Consider the following 20,421-nt stretch of genomic DNA (forward strand, 5'->3'; position numbering starts at 1 on the left):
CTCCCTCAAATTCTCTGTTTTTTGCTTTTTCTTTTTCTCTACTTTTCTCTTTATTTCTCGCTCTTTCTTTCTCTACTTTTTGCTGTTTCTTCCTCTCTACTTCTCTTTACTTCTCTCTCTTCTTGTTCTCTTTTTTTCTACTTCTCTCTATCTTTCTATCTCTCTACTTCTTAATCTCTTTTTACTTTTCTCTACTACTCTTTCTTTTCCTCTAAATCTTGCTCTTTCTCTCTCTCTCTCCCTCTCTCTACACTTCTCTCTTGTTTTTCTCTTTACTTCTCTCTCTTTCTATTTCTCTACTTCTTGCTCTCTTTTTTTCTTTACTTCTCTCTTTCTTTCTCTACTTCTCACTCTCTCTCTACTTCTCGCTTTCTTTTTCTCTACTACTTGCTCTCTCTCTCTGCTTTTCTTTTTTCTTTCTCTCTACTTTTCTCTCTTGTTGTCTCTCTCTTTCTCTCTACTTCTCCCTCTCCTTTTATATATCTTTATTTATTTCTGTCTGCTTCTTACTCCTTTTCTCTACTTGTCTCTCTCTTTATTTCTCTCTCTGTATTTATCTTTACTTCTCTCTTTCTTTCTGTCTGCCTCTCTGTACTTCTGTTTCTCACTGTATGCCCCTCTTTCTCTCTTCTGTATTACTATAAATATTTGTTTTTTTATTTATAACATTAATAATTAATAATATTATTATAATTAATTAATAATATATTATAATAATATAATAATAATTAATTAATACATTTGTAATTTTTCTTATTATGTGTGTATTTTTATTATGTGTTATTATGTGTGTATTGCCCTTTAACTCTACTGAAATTAACTGCAGAACCTGAACGTTGCAGGTGGACGCTGAGGAAGATGAACCGAAGAGTTTTTTCTATCTGAGTGAGGATGCGCTGACTAACCCAGACAAGCTGCTGGTCCTGATCCAGGGTGGAGGAGTGGTTCGAGCAGGACAGTGGGCCAGACGCCTCATCATAAACGAAGACCTGGATAGTGGAACACAGATCCCCTTCATCAACAGAGCCATGAAGGTAGGGCCCAGCTGAATAGTATTGGGTTACTGTAACACATGAGGCAAAATACATATACAATGACATATACAATATATAGGCTTATAATTAAGATAATATAAAATATATAGTAAATATAAACCTGTCTTAATTATACCTAGAATCAATACAACTGAAAATGTCTATGTAGTATTTATCTATAGCTTACACTGTTAAGTAACTGAATAAAGTTGAAAAATGAAGGTTAAGAGTTAAATTGCTTTTCACCACAAGATTAGGATCAATTTAGGTATGTTTAGGTTAAATGAATAACCACTTTTAACATTATTTTAGTGCATTTAAAAAAATAGAATGTTATTGAAAAGTTACTTTATTCAGAAACTCATATAATTATATATAGATGTATTACATATAGAGTGATCTATTTTAAGTGTTTATTTATTTTATTGTTGACGATTATGGCTTACAGCCAATTAAAAATATTATATAAGACCAATTGGTACTTTTGGCAGTGTGGGCTGTGTACCAAGTCCTGCTGGAAAATGAAATCCGCATCTCCATAAAAGTTGTCAGCAGAGGAAACGCCTAAAGTGCTGTAAGATTTATTGTTTTTTTTGGACTTAGTATAACACAGTGGATCAACACCAGCAGATGACATGTCTCTCCAAACCATCACTGATCATCAGTAAATTTTACATTTCATTTGGAAATTAGGGTGCCAGAGTGGAGGAAGAGTGGAGAGGCACACAGTCCAAGCTGCTTGAGGTCTAGTGTGAAGTTTCCACAATCAGTGATCTTGCTGCACAGCAGTGATATAATTGCAGCATAACCTTGACTGGTAGCTGGCATATCATAGCTATCATTGGTATCAGTGTCAGGTGAGTAACAGCATCATGTCACCCTGAGCAGTAACGGTTATGACAGAGACTTCAGTTTTTGATGTGTGATGTCAGTGTATGTCACCTGTTAATGTATGAAGTTAAACATTATAATATCTGTCATAACAGTTATAGGTGACGGTACCATATCACCTGTTATAATACTGTATATAAGCTGTCATGACATATAAGTGACATGCTTATATGCTGTCAGTGTTACATACAGCTTCAAGTGACGTATTATGGACTCTATTATAGACATTTATGACACCTACAACTGTGATCCAGTTAAGACATGCTGACTGATGGTTTAAGCAAACAAAGCGGTCCATATTACAGTTCTGCAGAGTATGGCTTGTAAATGTATTTGTATCTGCATTTCCCTATATTTGTAATTTCAGTATGAATCATATTAGTGATGTACGATATGATGATAAATATCTTGGGGACGATATTGTTTCTACAGTAATTTCATCAATTATTCATGCAAATATATAAAGTAGGCTACGATGATATGTATTGGCGTGGTCACTTTGCATAACCTCGGTGTATATAAGTGATAATAAAATAATATTCGCAAAAAAAGCTTTATAATGCGGTTTTGCGACATGACGCTGCTTTACGTTATTAAACTCATGAGAGCTGAAGAATAGAGACGCATTGTTCTTTTGAAAAAATTAGCTACTGCATCTATCTCATCTGTTTTCATTTGATATATATATATATATATATATATATATATATATATATATATATATATATATATATATATATATATATATATATTGCTGCACTAAATGGTCGTAATTCTCATTTGTGAAAGTTGGGTTTAATGTCACTTTGAAAAGTAAGCGATGATATTATTTTGTCATATTTTTCGAAGAATAACTGAAAACATACTTAAGTGTGACATATCATGATATATATCCTTATCGTGATATAAAAAATTCCATTTCGTGATATATGATTTTTTCCATATCGCCCAGCTCTAAGTCATATGTCCATTTGTTCAGACACAGCAGTGCTGCTGTAGTTTTTAAACCCTGGCTCCACTCACTGTGCCCACAGGATGCTGTTGGCGGATATTTGTAGTATGTGGATTATTCTCAGTGCTGCAGTAACACACAGTGCTGAATGTGACAATGAGTGCTGAGCCCACCGAAATAATAGGTTTGGGGTCCTGTGGGGCCCTGACCTATGAACAAGGTGAAATCAGGATAATAAAGTACTCAGTCTGTATTATATGATCTGTAGAGTTTATTATCTAATATGACTGTTCATCTATTGATGGTTCGTCATATTGAAAATGAATTTTATTTGCCTGTTTAAAGGTTACAGTCTTTTTTTTTAGGATAGATAAAAGTTTATTTATTTTTAAGAGTTGGTTTGTTTCAGTATTCTTTGTTCTATTCTGGCCAATTACTTTTTAAATTGGCTCCATTTAGCCTATCAGTGCTGTCTAGAGACTAATGGTCATTTAAGTGAGGATGGGAAATCTCCTGAGTTCTGCAGCTCTGCTTTAATTGAGAAGTGAACGTCTCATGAGGTGTGAGGACACTGATGCAGTAGTAGCACTTACAGAAGATCTGTGTGTGTGTGTGTGTGTGGTGCTTCTGTGTACAGTACCCTTATGAATGAATGCTTATTCAGACTTATCATGTCCTGTGTAGAACTGCAGATGCAGCAGAACCGAACTGTAAACCTCTAGGGGGCGTACAAATCACATTTTCAACAGTAAAAGTGTAGTGTATCACCATTAAAGAGTTGTTGTTGGTAAAATCACTTGTGTCAACCAAATACTACAAGAGGTGTGTGTGTGTAAATTTTTGTAGTTGTAAAAATGAAAATACTTGTTTATGTACACTTTATGAATAACACATTTAGATTAAATAAAATTATGCAAAAATTAAAAGTCAGTGCTAATGGCAAATTAGGGCCTGACCAGTGGTTTTAATAACACACTTGGTCACTCTTAAGGCTGTACCAAACCTAAACTAGTTTAAGAGTGTAAAGCTGCAGCATTTTGTGTGAATTGGTATTATTTGCTCCTGGACTCCCCTTACCATTAAGAAGCATTTTTTTTGTTTGCACCTTGAGCCACCACTCTTTGCCCATGCATTTTTTGACAAGCTGAGAAATAAAGAGAACAGGGACTGTGGATGTCTCTCTCTCTCTCAGCATTTTTCAACCGATGTGAAATATTAGTGTTATTTGAGCTTTGAGCCATTACTATAGGATACGCTTTTCACATGCATTTCTGGACAAGCTGAGATATAACTAAACCATCACTAAATTGAGACAGGAATGTCTCAAGAGGTGTAAGGATATAATGTCATAGGTAAATTCACAGTAGGTCATAGTGTGTATAGTTTTGACGCTGTGGATCTTTGTTCTGTGTGAAATTGATCCACAGTGCTGCTGTTAACCCTGATGCAGTCTGTATTTCCCGACCTGCTATTGTGAATAGTTTTTGATATTGTGAGTCTGTGGGCCCTTACTGTGCGATTCTCTTCTCTTTCTCTCTCTCTCTCTTTCTCTCTCTCTATTCCATCTCCTCTCTCCGCTGCACTGCCCCCGTACAGTAGTTATTTATTTACCCAGCAAAAACAGGCTGTTTGTAGTTATGTGTGTACTGTAAACTGTAATTTAGATTTTCATTTCTTTTCTCCGTCGGAGAGCGTCTCCCCCAGCCGAGTTATTTCCGTACACTGCGGCTAGTCGTTTGTCACGCCGCCCACCGCTACCTGTGTAATTTCATCGGCCTCTGCGTTCAAATTGACTTAGGGGAGATCTCCCTCTCTCTTCCATCTAAATGTCATAAAACACACACGCTCACGCACACACACACATACACTCCTGCGTCCATGTCTGCCGGCAAAGTCACTCCGGCAAAGCAAGACGGGGAACCGTCGGATTGAGATGATGAGTGTGTGTACGAGTGTGTGTACAAGTATGTGTGTGTGTGTTACCCTAAAGTGGCTTATTGCGTTTGCCGTAGAGGTGCGTAGTGGGGACGTACAGTGACAGCCGGCTGCTGCTGACCATTCATCACGCTAAATAAGCGCCGTAGCTTCTGGGCTCTGACATCATCATAATAGCATTTACAGGAAGAGGAATCCCACTGGCTAGAATGCCTGCATCCGTCCTGCTGAGAGCGTCGGCACGTCAGCTCGGGCTTTTTTGAAGTGACAGGCCGCTTTCATGATTTCCTGGGTGATAAACAAGGCCGCCCGAGGCCCTGTCTGGGCGAATGCTACCTGATGCAGTGTCGGCCCAGCCTAAGCTTATCAGTTCTCTTAATAGGACTGGAAATTGGTAACTGGTTTTAGATCAAATGACTTCCCTGTTTTGTTCTATTAAGTATTTGTGGATGATTAAAACACCTACACTGCCCAACAGAAGTATTGAGACACCTGCTCATTTATTGTATTTGTTATGTCAGAAACATATAAGTTATTAAACAGAGTTTATCCTACTTTATTGGGCTACTGCACTTCCCCAAAATCCCAAATTTCTGCCAGTCAGGTTGTAAAGAGCAGTAAAGCCACTCCACTGAAGTGCAGCATTATACAGGAGTTTCAGTGAAGTTTCTCCAGCATCAAGGCTGGAGTAGCATTAGCATTAGCTGCTAACCACAGCTAGCTCTTTCTCCCTTCACAAGTGAGTATATCGGACTGTAGTCTTACTACAGTTACTGTGTTAAAACCGGAACTCTCAGGGTTCCTCAGCTTAGCGCTGCTATGCTGCTGCTACATTGCTGCTAACCACATTAAAATATCTGCTTACTGTAAATACTGTGCTGTACTTACTCAAATAAACAGTTTTCAGGAGAGAAATCTGCGTAGATTTTCTCAATGGGTTTCTTGTAGATGCTTTACCGCACTGGGATGTTATGACTATTTTTAGAAAGAGTAAGTTCTGCCCTTTTTAACCATATATGGATTATGTTCATATAATAACTGGGCCAGTTTTAGATGCCAGCTTTGTCAGAGTGTACAAACAGCTCTCAAGGTAAGAAGACCCAGTCACCATGTTCAGTGGCAGAGTGAGTAAGTAACGGTTGGACAAACAGCCTGAAATAGAAAAAAGAAAGAGAAAAGGAGACGTGGGAGGGAGGGAGGGAGGGAGAGAGGGAGGGAGAGAGAGAGAGAGAGAGAGAGAGAGAGAGAGAGAATGAAGGAGAATAGAGAGAATGAAGGAGAATGGAGTTATCTGTCAGGTTTCACTCAGGGAGACTGAAGAGAACAAGTAGGATAAGAAGTCTTTTATCTCGCTCGTCCATCTCAGGTGGACTCTCCTCCGCTGGCCCGGAGATCAAGTGGAAGCCTTTCAGTCCATCTCTGTTTCATCATGCCCTCCTCTCTCCTCCTCTCTTTCTTTCTCACATCTTTTCCTCCTCGTTCTCTCCGGAGTCGCTCCTCGTTCGCCTCATTAGCTCAAATTGAGCGGCAGTGGTGTTTTATTTTATTTTTTTTAACTTTTGTATTTTTTTTTCTCCCTGCTCTTGTTGAGAACAGTTGAGACCGTTTTAAACTGTAAAGTTGAGCAGAGCCCATAGTCAGTGCAGATAATGAAGATGCGTTTTGTCATAAAGGTGACTGGGGATGGCTCTTGTGCAGGAAATGAGGGTGAACTTGGTGTAGGTGTGACTTGATCATTGTTTCTTTGCTGGAATTGGAAGGCAGTTGTCTTTGGATTTAATTGTGCAGTGTCCTGCGAGTGAGCCACACATAGACATACTCACACATACGCAATCAAAAGTAGGAAAAGTACACACTAAAACTTATATACTTATACTGATATATAAAAGTTATTTTAACTAACTTCATTGACACTGCATTATAGTCCTGCTTCTGTTTCTCTGTATACCGTATCTACCGTCACCCTGTTACTCAGTGATCAGGACCCCACAGGATAGACTACTACAGAGCAGGTATTCATTATTTGGGTGGTCAGTGTGCAATTCATTCACAGCGATGCAGTGATATTAACATGGTGGTGTTAAGTTAGTATCTGTTACACAGCAGTGCTGCTGGAGTTTTTAAACACTTTTAAACACAGTTTACACTTACTGTCCACTCTTATTAGACACTCCTAATTAGCTGCTCCACCTTGTACATGTAAAGTCAGAGAGAGAATCTCTGACATCTGGTGCTGCACAGTTTGTGTTGTTCATTATACACTTTAGAAGTAAATGAATCCGTTGCAACTGCACAAGAAAGGTGCCTGGCAGCAAATTCAGCAGTCAGAGAATTTGTTGATTGGATAATTTCATTAGAAATAACCAATGTGTTTAAGCTCTCAGGCCTTCATCAACCAATGAGAACACTCCATGTACTGAAGGTCACATATTCAGCCAATGAGAGGCTGACAGCTTAATTCCGCAGGGGAACCACTTCCACCTAAATCTTGTCCTTTTGAAATTCACAAACACAGTTAGTCTTCAATTAGTTTAAGTAAAATACTTTAGTGCAAGAACAAATACAGAAGAAAAAAACACAGCCAAACTGACATTCCAGACACCCATTTCCCCAAATTCCCTAAAAAACTATTTTATCGTAAAATCTTCATTCTTACCCACAGGAAGTAAACTTTTAAGATAATTTGATGATTTTTCTTACAGGAAAAATCCAGTTGGGAACTTTAAGTGTGGTAATTGTATAAATTGTCAGTATACTAAGAACGTAAAACATTTTCATCACCCAATACACACATTTTTGGTTAATATAAAAAGTTTTATTACATGTAAAATGTAAAATGTCCATGTAGTATATAGTGTATATAAGTATATATGGGAGAGATGTCTAGACCACTAAAAGAGAGATTTACAGAACATAGAAGCTTAATTGTAAGAAATGACTTAACTAACCCTGTGGCAAGACATTTTAAAGAAAACAACCATTCTTTTTCTTCTTTTTCAAATACAAAATACACAAAGAGTGGGTAATACAGAGCAAAAAAGAAATAAAGTTGATTAAAAGTTTATAACCAATGCTGAAACCTGTCGGTTATTTTTTTTTTGTATTTCTAATAAATCGGAAATTCTTCAGTCAAGGGATCAACAGTAGCTGCAAAGCAGAACTGGGTATCAAACCTACAACCCTGTGATGTGATTAATAACCTGGAAAATCCAAATATAACCTACAGTAAATGGCCAGCAACCGTTTCCTGATATTTACACATATTTACTGAACCTGAACTAAACCATGTTGATAGGTGGTTGCTATGCTGTTGCTATGTGGTTGCAGTGGTGTTGCTATGGTGTTAGACATGCTTTTGAAAGCCAAAGTGTTTGCTGCAGTATTTGAGGTGGATGCTGTGGTGTTGCATAGTTGTTACTAGGGGTTACTATAGTGTTCGGTATAGTAGGTGGTTACTCGGGTATTGCCAGTTGTTTGCATTGGTACCACATGTGGTTGACTGGGTGTTACTTTTTATTGACCTTATCCTGTCCACATCCACCCCACCCTGTCCACATTAGGTGTTACTACTATTTATTTATATCTCGTTGGTATGTACAGTATCAGTGGTGCACACATTGGTATACCCTAGTAATTTTTATGAAGAAAAAAAAAAAAGAAGCAAAAATATGTTGTCCAATCAGAAAGCTATATGTAGGTCTGACCAGATATACAGACCATATAAGGGGGAGGTTTGGGGGGTCTGTTGCACCACATCAAGTAATCTTGCTCAGATTTAGCCCTGTCTGAACACTACCATTTCCACACTAAAACACTACAGTGCATTACAGCTTGACTCGTCCATGTCCAAGTTCACCTCACCTACAAGTGCAAGCTCTCTGGTGTGCTTTGTGCTGTGTGTGTGTGTGTGTGTTTAGGGTGTGTGGTGTTAGTCCCACTGAGCGGAAGATAAGTGACAGGCGTGAGTCGACAGCGGGCCCCGGTGGCAGTGCAAGGACGCAGGGCTAGCGTCTGACAGCTGGGCTGCTCTGTGTGTGTGTGTGTGTATGTGTGTGTTATAGAGAGGGAGAGAAAGAGAGAGAGAGAAAGAGAGAGAGAGAGAGAAGGATTCTTCTTAATGACAGCTTATTCCTACATGATTTCAGGCCTGACAGTCGACAGGTCGGCCTGTTGCATCATGGCAGCTGGATCATTAGCGTCTGGCCTTGTCAGGAAAGAGTCTGGAGTTTGAGCGCGAGGAAAGTGCAGAACCGCCGGACATGAGCGAGCTCACCTTCTGGATTAGAACACATCCTCCCCGAGTGGGCTAGTTCGCTTCGGGGGCTTACACATCGGCTGCTATTACACGCTACGCTACTTAACAAAAATACTGCACCACAAGCTCATTTAACCTCCGCTCTCCTCTCAGCTCACAGAGCTTTTTTTCCCCAGGATGGCTTGAGCTTCAGCTCGGAGTACATTTTGTGTGTGTGCATCTCTCTCTTTCTCTCTCTCTTTCACTTTCTCTCTCTTTCTTTTCATATTTCTATATCTTCCTTTCTCTGAGATGTCCTTCCTCTAGTTGCTCTCAAGAAACGTGAGTAAAAACGAGCTCCTGACAGCTGCAATAAATACGTTGCAACTTTAGCGCATCTCATCTTCCTCTCTCTCTCTTTCTCTCTCTCTCTCTTTCTCTCTCTCTCTCTCTCTATTTGTGTGTATCCTCATCTCTGTATTGCTTGCATTTCCTTCTCCTTCTTGCTTTCTCTATCCTTCCTTTTTCTTACATCATCCTTGCACATGTTTGTTTTGCTGTTTTGGTTAAAGCCCCTGTCACAACACTGCCCTTCCAACAGTATGACATCTAAATCAGCTCATACACACACACACACACACATACACAAACCAGAATGGAAACCATTGGAAACCAATACCACTGCAGAAATCAGGCGCATGGGCACCAAAGGCTCATCGACAAGATATGCAACACTATCCATGGATGCCTCATCTCACAACCTCAAAAAGTATCTGCTGCTAACATGGTGTTTGGTGGCAGAAAGCACACATTATGCCTTTTGAATCAGTTATGGAGATGAATTGAACATTTCACATATTAATAATTACAATTAATAGTCAATTACATAAGCAGTTCTGTGTTTGAGTTCTCCTCTATGTTGCTTCTGTGCTGCACAGTGGGTGGATTGGGTGGAGTAATAATTGGATGTAAGTACACGGTCGGTAGTATGCTTTTAAAAGGACAGTACATAAACACACAAATTCATAATTTAATCAAAAATTCATGACACCACAGAAAAGTAGGGGTGTGACGAGACACTGATATCACGAGACGAGACGAGACACGATACCGGGTTCACGACAACGAGACGAGACGAGATTTAAAAATAAAAGTTTAAAGAAAACGTCAAAAATGAAAAATGGCTTAAAAACTAGACAAAATCATATGACGCAAACTTAACAGACTGGTTTCTCTCACACATTGATTTTTATAATAAATAGAAATAAGAATAAGAATAAAAAATAAAAATAAAACTTTTCTAGTTCTTAGATAGAGCAAACAATAAGTGCATAACCATAGCCAGTCATATTAAGCCTATGGTTTGTGTTTTTTTTTCTCCTAAATCTCTTGTAATTTAACTATGCATAACCATAACCAGTCATTTTAAGACTATGCTTGAAGTGCAAAGTAACCATTTTTAACCTATATCTGTTGACTGTTACTGTTATTATTACATTTTCATTATTTACTACTTTTTTTTATTAATTTATGTTAGTTATGTTAGTTAATTTTGGTTCATTATTAAGTTACTGAAGTGCTTCAAAGTTATTATTTCTTATTTACTAGAATATATGTGTCTTAACTATATAAATTTGAACTTTTTTCATTATATATATATATCTGCTCTTTGTGGATTTTTAATTTACGATCACTTATCACAACATCAAAACATGACATTTAATCAGTGGTGTTTTGCTTATTTGGCTTAAATAACAGAAAAGCATTTCTTCCCACAAGTCAAGACATGTTTTACCAGCCAATGTATACAAATCTCACACACACACACACCACACACACACACACACACACACACACACACACGCTAATGCATTCGTATACAGTCTTATGCAGCAGTCCTCTCCACTTCGTCTCATTCTATAGGCTGGGTCGCTGCCTGAAAAGGAGTGAAGGGGGGGAAATGAGCGAATGCATTTCATTAAGAATAAAGTCTTTAATAAAAAATAAGCTCCATATCCCCCTCTCGCCCCCTCTCGCGTTCTTGTTAGTCAGTTAGGAGCGACTCTGGAGACTTGCTGGAAAGAAAGAGGGGGTGTGGTGTTTTCAAAAGTGTGTCAAAAGCCTAGGGGTTTGTATCTGCCCAGAATTTCAATGGGAGGCTGAAAGGGGGCCGGGAAGCGGCTGAACTCAAACACACGAATCTTGTTTAATTTCTGTCATGTTGCTCTTTTTTTCAGCGGATTGATGTCTTTTTCAAAATCAGCCTCTCCCACTTTCTCTCTCTCTCACTCTCTTTCGCTCTCTCATTCATCCTGTATCACTCTCTCTCTCTTCCAATGTCTCCCTTTCCTTCTCTCTCACTTTCTCTCTCTCTTTCTCTCTCGCTCTCCTTGGTGGATTTCTCATCCCTATTTATGATCGCTGGTGGTACATCAGCCTCAGCCTCAGCAGCAGCAGCAGCAGCAGCAGCTCACCCAGGGCTACTCTGTAGTTCTATCCAGATCAAACCGTGCTTCTTAGGGGGTTTACAGAAGTCCCCCGCAGAGAGACGAGGGTGCTGTACTCCGGGGTAAGCGAGGCTCTTCTCCAGGGCGGCCCCTCGGTTGCGCCCCTGCCACAGAGCCCGCGCCGCCTTCTTTTTTTTTTCCTGAGCTGTGGAAGGTGCAGCATTTCCTGCAGTTAAAATCGATGCACTTGACACCTTCAAAGGGCCGGGCGAGGCAGGGACCTGCGCCGGGGTTAAAGCTCTTTTAAATAGCCCCCTGCAGGAGTCTCAGCTGTCAATAAAGCACAATAATTACCAAGGCCTGGCCTGGGAAGAGCATGGCTGAGTCCCGGCTAAATTAAAAATTGATCAGAGAGGGAGAAAACATTATTTTGCAGCTCTATTCCCTTGTCCAAGCCGTGTGGTTTCCAATCTCATCTGACTGTGGCCTCTTTTTTTTTTCTTTTTTTTGCGTCTCTTTCATTCAAACGCTCAAACACTCAAACACAGCCTTGCAGATTTTATTGGGGAAAGAAAATGTATGTGGAAATACAGTATAAAGTGCCTTAAGTGTGCAAAATCATTCAGATTTTTATAGGCAATATGTATACAATAGTTCTTTTTGAAGTCTTATTGAGTCTTCAGTTTTGCTTTTCATTTAGTGATGTTTTTATTCTTAATGAAATTATTTCCTCAACAATTGCCACATGTTCTTTCTGTGGCACCACTGGTGGAAGCACAGAGGCTCAGTATTACGAATATTTAAAGCTGTTTAGATTTAGACTTTTAGGGAATAGTAATTTGGTATTAAACCTCCTTTTTTGTAATGTGTTGATATTGTTCGTCTATGAGGTTTTAATAAAAGAGACTTTCTCTCTTTTTGTCTCTGCCCTGATAATATGGATCCAAGGTTGTATATTGTGTTGTGTATAATGCTGTGTAACAGTGCTACTTAACACAGCATTATAATGCTCTATAAAGGGGGTTGTAATAGATTATAAGACAATATTTTGTGCTTTAAAAATGTCCAAACACATTAATTTTATCAGGGTCCAATACTTTGATATATATTGATTTTCCATGTTTGAACACAACATTTTTCAATTTTCAAAAATTTAATTTCAGAAGTAGAATATGACCTTTTGCTTCTACATAAATTAAATATTGAAAGCTATGAAGAGTAATAAAAGTTTATTAGTGTTAATGTAAAGGTCTATGGTCATTTGCACAGAATTTGCTTTTTCGATTTAATGCTGTGTAATGTGCATATGACACATGCAAATTAATATATCCTCGATATAATTGTGTGTATATATATATATATATATATATACTGCATCTTCTACTGCAACTTGTATAATAATATATACTATATACAACTACTGAGGTGTTTCTCATTTCTGTTAATAACTTTATTCATTTAACTATAATAACATTTAATGACTAAACTGACTTTATATATTATTTTACTAGATATGTGAAAAAAGTCACTGTGAATGTTCTTTCTATTTCTGTGTTCATTAAGTGCTTATTAATGAACCCTTATAAGTTATATGTACTATTCATATGTACATGCTTTATAATGCTCAAAATAAAACACTTTGATTCTATAATATACATTTACTAGGGTTCTAAATTCTTCTATTGTACATTATAATTGCAATAAACAGCAAAACAGAGATTTTTTTGTGCATGTTACACAGACAGAACTATGAAAGATAGATGTAATGTAATGGAAGGCAAGGTGAGAGGAAACCACAGTAAGTACAATTATGTGATCAAGTCAATAAGCTAAATAATAGTTGATGTATAAATCAGTAGTTACTATTAATTAATAATAATCAGTTTGATCTCTGTTTGATTCATGCACATTCCTTTGCATACTGAGTGTCTGATCTTTCAGTAGCAGTAGTGGTTCTGAGTGTACCTGTGAGAAGCAGGCAAAGTGGACCCCCAAAGCCTTTTATTGATTACAGCCTAATTTTGTCTGACTTTCATCCCCCTAACTCTCATTTGCCAGTCAGAGTAGGCGTGAGATAAAATTCAAGCACATCTGCAGGCTCTGTGTCCTCTCCTGGACAAAGGGCAGGGAAATGAGTACAATATATAAATACAAAATAAAGCGTTTTCAGAAGGGCTGGGTGATATTGGTCACATTTTGTATATTTTTGATTTGCATGCCGCTCCCCCGTCATCGACACTTGCATTAACACTTGCATTTGTTGACAAGCTAAAAGATGCAGAAAACACACAACTTAAGAGAAAGAAGCATATGGACTTATTAAATTGAATAAATAACCATGAATTGACACAAATACAGTGTATCTTATGATTTATGCAGACTTATGCAGGCTAAAATAACAAAAAAGAAGCATATCTTTCAGACCTTAAATAATGCAAAGAAGTTTAAAGAGTTCAGAAATCAATATTTGGTGGAATAACCCTGGTTTTTAATCAAAGTTTCCATGCAGTTTTCCTTGGCATGTTCTCTTTCTCCAGTCTTACACACTGCTTTTGGATCACTTTATGCCTTTACTCCTGGTGCAAAAAAATTCAAGCAGTTCAGCTTGGTTTGATGGCTTGATATCATGCATATTCCTCTTTATTGTATCACACGTTTTTATTTTTCGATTTTCTTTTCTTAGAACAGTCTAAAGCATGTAGAAAACAACACTAAGTTAGAAAAACTGTAGAAAACTGGCTAAGTATAATATTGCAATATTTAGTTTCAGACGTATAAAAACTTTATATTGCCTAGGACTGTTTGAAGAGTAGAAACACACGATCACACCAGATACATAGACCTGACAGAGTGCACAAATCATCAGTGCAGATTTCTGGGCCATTGAATGGAGCAGGGTGGGGAGGAGGGTTTGGTGTGACATGTGGAAACAACTTTTGATCTAAATTGTGGAACATTAATAGGGTTTATTATGCATTTATTACACAAGTGTTGATAATTAGGTTTCTCTCCAATCTGAACAAGTGATGGCATCAAACAGACAGCTGGTGAGGTGTGTGTGTGTGTGTGTGTGTGTGTGTGTGTATGTGTGTGTGTGTACCAGGTCGTTCAGTGCTGTGGGCAGTGTGTGTATGTCCCGGTGGGACAAGCTTGTTTAGATTCTTTTACACGGTGCCTCGGGCAGGAGATCCCCACTAGATCTCTCCCTGGGACCACTCTCTCTCTCTCTCTCTCTCTCTCTCTCTCTCTCTCTCTCTCTCTCACTTTCTCTCTCTCTCTCTTTCTGCGAAGCTGCTGAACCATGTGAGAGTGTGTGTGTATATGTGTGTGTTACAGTAGGAGTAGAAATGAGTAAGTTAGGTGAAAATAAGGTGAGGAATAGAACAAAATGGAGAAGCTTGTTACAAAAAAGAAAGATGCAGTAGGTCAAGAAGGAAAACCTACGAAACAATCCGTTCCTTTTCTTTTATTGTGTATTTTTCCAGCTTTTCCCAACGCACTACAGATTCAGCACATGATCTCTAGCTAGGTGTGCAAAGTGTGATGCAGTGATCTAAAGTGAAGCTTCAGCTGCGTTGTATTTAATATTATACAGGAGTTGATTTTAATAATAAAGCTATTAACTTGAAACACTATTTACTCTTGTTAACACCTATCTATTCAAATATTCATTATTTTTTTAATTTCCTTGAATTTTTGGATTATTTCATTTAGCCCTCTTGCGTGTTGGAAGATAAACTGAGACACTCTATTTAAAAATGGCACTTGCAGCCAGACATTGCCTTTTCATTGTAGGCTACATTTTGTGATATGATGTGCCATAAACATGACCAGAACATTCCTTCTGAAGTGAGTGTAGGTAGTTCGACTTCAGCTTAGTCAAATGTAGTCAGATTGTAACACATTTGTTTACTTTTAATATTAAATATATATATATATATATATTGTTTCTTCATTAAGATGTGTTTTATTTGAAGTTAATGGAGCAGGTCTTGATTTTGAGGTAATGGAAAAAAGTCTTGATTTTAAGGTAATAGAGAAGGTCTTGATTTTGAGGTAACGAAGAAAGTCTTGTTTTGAGGTAATGGGGAATGTCTTGATTTTGAGGTAATGGAGAAGGTCTTGTTTTGAGGTAATGGAGAAAGTCTTGATTTTGAGGTAATGGAGAAAGTCTTGATTTTGAGGTAATGGAGAAGGTCTTGTTTTGAGGTAATTGATAAGGTCTTGTTTTGAGGTAATGGAGAAGGTCTTGTTTTGAGGTAATTGATAAGGTCTTGTTTTGAGGTAATGGAGAAGGTCTTGTTTTGAGGTAATTGATAAGGTCTTGTTTTGAGGTAATGGAGAAGGTCTTGTTTTGAGGTAATGGAGAAGGTCTTGTTTTGAGGTAATGGAGAAGGTCTTGTTTTGAGGTAATGGAGAAGGTCTTGTTTTGAGGTAATTGATAAGGTCTTGTTTTGAGGTAATGGAGAAGGTCTTGTTTTGAGGTAATGGAGAAGGTCTTGTTTTGAGGTAATGGAGAAGGTCTTGTTTTGAGGTAATGGAGAAGGTCTTGTTTTTGATTTAATAAAAAGGGTCTTGATTTTGAGCTAATAAAAAAAGATGTCTTGATTTTGAGCTAATAAAAAAAGATGTCTTGATTTTAGGGTAAGTGTAGGTAGGTCTTGATTTGAAATATAGGTAATGTTGGAGGTCTTGATTATGAGGTAAGGAAGATCTTGATTTTAAGGTATAGAATAAGAGTCTTCATTTAGAGGCAGGGAAGATGGTTTTCAAGCCTTTTCTTAATTGCTGGTGCCCCAAAGTGCAGCAACATATCCATGAGTGCTCTAGAAACATCACAAAATGCACAACCTCTTAAGAACAATTGCTCTTGTAAGTTTTTAGTTTTTTTGTATTTATTATTGACAGTAATTGCAATATTGAAATAAAAAGCAAATCCGTTGTATTAGACGTAGGTACCTACCAAAAGTGCTTAAGGGAAGGACATATGGTGAACTGGTGACAGGATCATGGGTACCCAACACATATTGATGCCCAATTTTCTCTCTCTCTGAAAATATAATGGGGATGTGTCTTTGGCCTCTGTCAGTTATGTTTCTGCAGCTGCTGACTAACATTGCAACAAATGGCTTTCATGGCTGCACCAGAAACAGAGCCGTTCAGCCAGTGGTGTATGACACTCATGAGGTCAGGGTTCAGCCTGGTCGCCGGCCCCTCCTGTAGAGCTCTGGGGCTTGTTTTTGTGCAGGCTCGATCGATTGGAGCACAAATGGAAGTTAACTGGGTCCCGCCTTTTGAGGCGCAGTGAAATAAAAGAATAATCGTATTGGTAAATTGTTTTTTCCTCATCCTGTGTCGATGGGAGATGAATATGAACCGGGGAGAGGACACTGTTCTCAAGGACCCTTGGCTCTCATTCAGCCGGCCAGAGACGTCCATGTCCATGAGGCCGGCCGGCGATAATGCAGATGGACTGTGTGGCTCGTTTCCAAAGGGTTTTGAATAGCTTGTGCACTGCTCTGTCTCTTTATGTATACTGGCCTGCTGAGAACAGGAGGAGTAAAAACATAGCAGCAGCTGCTCCAGCTTTAATAAAGAAGATATTTCGTTTCAAGCTTTTCGAGCTTTTTTCATAAAATCATCTTTCAGTGTTGGAGTGCTTTATTTTAATTTATTTTAAATATGCTGCCGACACCTCCTCATCCAATGTGGCTTCCAGCAACTAGGGGTAGTAAAAAGAAGTTTGTCCCCCATCTGCTGTAGCAATGTGCTCTGCTTTTCAGGAAAGAAAAAAACTTACCCACAGTTGGACAGTAGTAGTACCTCCATCACACCAAGACATCCATTTGCATGGCTCCGCAGACAGATCATTGGGGGTGTTATACCCCCATTACCAATACTTGTGTCCCCCTCATGTTACAAAAAACAGCTCTGCCCCATTGAGCCGTGGACTGTTGTCTGCTGTCTACCCATCATGGTTTAGACTTTTTCAAAATGTCTCAGATCTTTATGCTTTCCCTTTTTCTTGTTTTTCTGCACACAACCTACAGTAACCTTCAAGACTTTTTACTCGCTGCCATGGTGCAGTTTAACCAATTAATTGTCTGGTTAATAACTGTCTTTACTTTACATCAGTATCTGTAAAGTGTAAGTGTTGAACATTCTGTTATGATGCTTGTCACAAGCTAATCTGTGATATCCACATGTTCATATACATGTTTTTTTTAGGAATATGCTTTTTGATTAATTTTCATTTAGTCTGTAATTTACAGTCAAGTTAAAGGACTTGTTTTTGCAGTTAAGTTGACGGTTTTGGTTTTGAGATAATGAAGAATGTCTTGGTTTATCAGTGAAGATGAAGGTCTTGGTTTTGAGGTTAGAAAAAAAGGTCTTGATTTCAAGGTAAGGAAGAAAGTCTTGGTTTTAAGGTAAGGAATTAGGACTTGATTTATCAGTGAAGATAAAGGACTTTGTTTTAAGGTAAGCAAGAAGGTCTTGGTGTTAAGGTAAGCAAGAAGGTATTGGTTTTGAGGTAAGGAAGAAGGTATTGGTTTTGAGGTAAGGAAGACGGTCTTGGTTTTAAGGTAAGGAAGAAGTTCTTGGTTTTAAGGTAAGGAAGAAGGTCTTTGTTTTAAGGTAAGGAAGAAGGTCTTGGTTTTAAGGTAAGGAAGAAGGTATTGGTTTTGAGGTAAGGAAGAAGGTCTTGGTTTTGAGGTAGGGAAGAAGGTCTTAGTTTTAAGGTAAGGAAAATGGTCTAGGTTTTGAGGTAGGGAAGAAGGTCTTGGTTTTGGGGTAGGGAAGAAGGTATTGGTTTTGAGGTAGGGAAGAAGGTCTTGGTTTTAAGGTAAGGAAGAAGGTCTTGGTTTTAAGGTAAGGAAGAAGGTCTTGGTTTTAAGGTAAGGAAGAAGGTATTGGTTTTGAGGTAAGGAAGAAGGTCTTGGTTTTGAGGTAGGGAAGAAGGTCTTAGTTTTAAGGTAAGGAAAATGGTCTAGGTTTTGAGGTAGGGAAGAAGGTCTTGGTTTTGGGGTAGGGAAGAAGGTATTGGTTTTGAGGTTAGGAAGAAGGTCTTGGTTTTGAGGTAATTAAGAAAGTCTTGGTTTTGAGGTTAGGAAGACGGTCTTCGTTATAAGGTATGGAAGAAGGTGTTAGATTTGGGGTGAGGAAGAAGGTCTTGGTTTTGATTTAGCGGTACAGTTCAAGTTCTTAAAGTTCTTTCAGGTAAAACTGAAGGTCTGGATTTTTTTCGTCTAATTAAAGGTCTTGATTCTAGGGTGGTTTTTGGGGCCGCATTTAATTCTAAAGCATACAATTTTATAATTCTATTGAAAGTTATGGTTTCAAGATGCATTAAATTGTTTTAATAAAGTATAGCAATGAAAGTCAGAGATGTACCACTGCTTGGACTCGTTTGATAATTCACATTTGCGGATTGGGAGTTGCCGGGAAATGTTTCTATATATGGGGTGTAAATAGGTGAGGATAATGTCCTTGGAAAGGTTAAGCATAGCTGTTCTAGTGACCTATTTCTGAGTTGACGTGCACCCATCAGCCTGCAGCCAGGGGAGAGGAGCTTTTGTCAGGAAATATTCAGGCCTATTACCACCACCTGTGAATGAGCTCTGGAGACCTGGAAAAAAAGCAGCTCTCTGAAACAAACCACTGTGTAAGTGTGTGTGTGTGTGTGTGTGTGTGTGTGTGTGTGTGTGTGTGTGTGTGCAGACCTGTCACTTACTCTCTTGGCTGAGAGTGGGTGAGATAGTCTCGGCGTCGCCCGGGTGAAGGCGCAGGGGAAAAAAATCAGCATTCGGGCGATGTCACCAAGCCCCGCTGCACTGGGAGAAGCCAGACGCTCCGACAGGCGTACCTGCTTTCCCCTCTGAGACACACACACACACACACACATACACACACACTGGTGCGCGCACACACTTTGAATGTCCTTGAGGCACACTGACGACCTCTCCATAAGCATAAAGAAGCCAAACTCTGTCATTGCCAAGATCAGTCCCTTAGTGGAAGTATGCTAGTGTACAGTGTCTCTGTAAAGTGCGTGTGTATGTATGTGTGTGTGTTTTTGTGTGCGCATGTGCAAGCTCGGTGACTCAGATGACTTGGACGGAAGGTCAGGAGAAGCTCTGGCACTGCTGAACATCTCTAATTGACTTTTGGAACTTGCTCCATGCTGCAGGTTCTCTCTGGGAATAAGCTTGGCTCAGAGCAGGAGCCAAGCATGAAATCTGACCCCATGCTAGTGTCACTCTGATGGGACCAGTCAAGTCACTGTCAAATGCCGGAGCATTGTGCTTGGCCCCAGTTAAGGGTTTGTAGACAGATCCATGGATAAGCCAGGTGTGCTGTCTGCTTAAGCAGCTGGGACAGGCCTCGCTGGGTGCACAAGTCAAGTCGTACTAATATCGGAAGATGAGACGAAGAGATTCTGACATGCAGGCATGGTCTCTGCCTAGAAAGGCCTTGAGCTTTAGAAAAACAATGCCGCCACATTGTGTACATCATTGTCTGGGAAACTGTCACAGGAAAGCATTGTTTCTTCAAAATTGGCAACTTTACAGGAGATCAAAACATCTTAATTTACAATTAAAAACATATTTTTCCCAAGTGTCTTTGGATCAATTAAATTGGTCCATTCAGTAGTCGGTACTGAAGACAGTTCTGAAACTAGGGCTCTGGAAAGGCATTTGTGTTAAAAATCCTATCCTATCCACTACATCCTGCTCAGGATTGTTAAGACTGGAGTACTCCTTTGGCAGGTGCCAGTGCATTGCAGGGTACCACTAACACCCATTCGTTTTTTCCAGGGTCATCTGCTACATCCTTTGACTCTGCTGGTACAATTTAAGGGGTTACTCAAGTATCTGTACTTGGAAGTCACTTGTTCTTGCCCCTCATTCGTCGCTTCAAACTACTTCT

At 38.9% G+C, this 20,421-nt stretch overlaps 1 protein-coding gene and 1 long non-coding RNA gene across 7 annotated transcripts in view; both read left to right on the plus strand.

Annotated features, from left to right (window-relative positions):
* Positions 1–20,421, plus strand: part of fam172a (family with sequence similarity 172 member A) — a 288,454-nt gene that overhangs the window by 42,191 nt on the left and 225,842 nt on the right. For all 5 annotated transcript variants that reach the window (XM_049470775.1, XM_049470778.1, XM_007243895.3 and 2 more), the window contains exon 6: positions 843–1,034. In XM_049470775.1, coding sequence (XP_049326732.1) covers positions 843–1,034 — 192 coding nt within the window. The remainder of the gene's footprint in view (positions 1–842; positions 1,035–20,421) is intronic.
* On the plus strand, positions 15,647–16,072 carry LOC125787022 (uncharacterized). 2 transcript variants are annotated; one of them, XR_007428967.1, is made up of 3 exons: positions 15,647–15,689; positions 15,815–15,889; positions 15,940–16,072. It is a non-coding gene; the product is annotated as an uncharacterized LOC125787022 (long non-coding RNA). The 2 variants fall into 2 exon arrangements; XR_007428968.1 differs by lacking the exon at positions 15,647–15,689 and adding an exon at positions 15,713–15,739.

Source organism: Astyanax mexicanus, chromosome 22, assembly GCF_023375975.1.
Source record: "Astyanax mexicanus isolate ESR-SI-001 chromosome 22, AstMex3_surface, whole genome shotgun sequence".
Lineage (NCBI taxonomy): Eukaryota > Metazoa > Chordata > Actinopteri > Characiformes > Acestrorhamphidae > Astyanax > Astyanax mexicanus.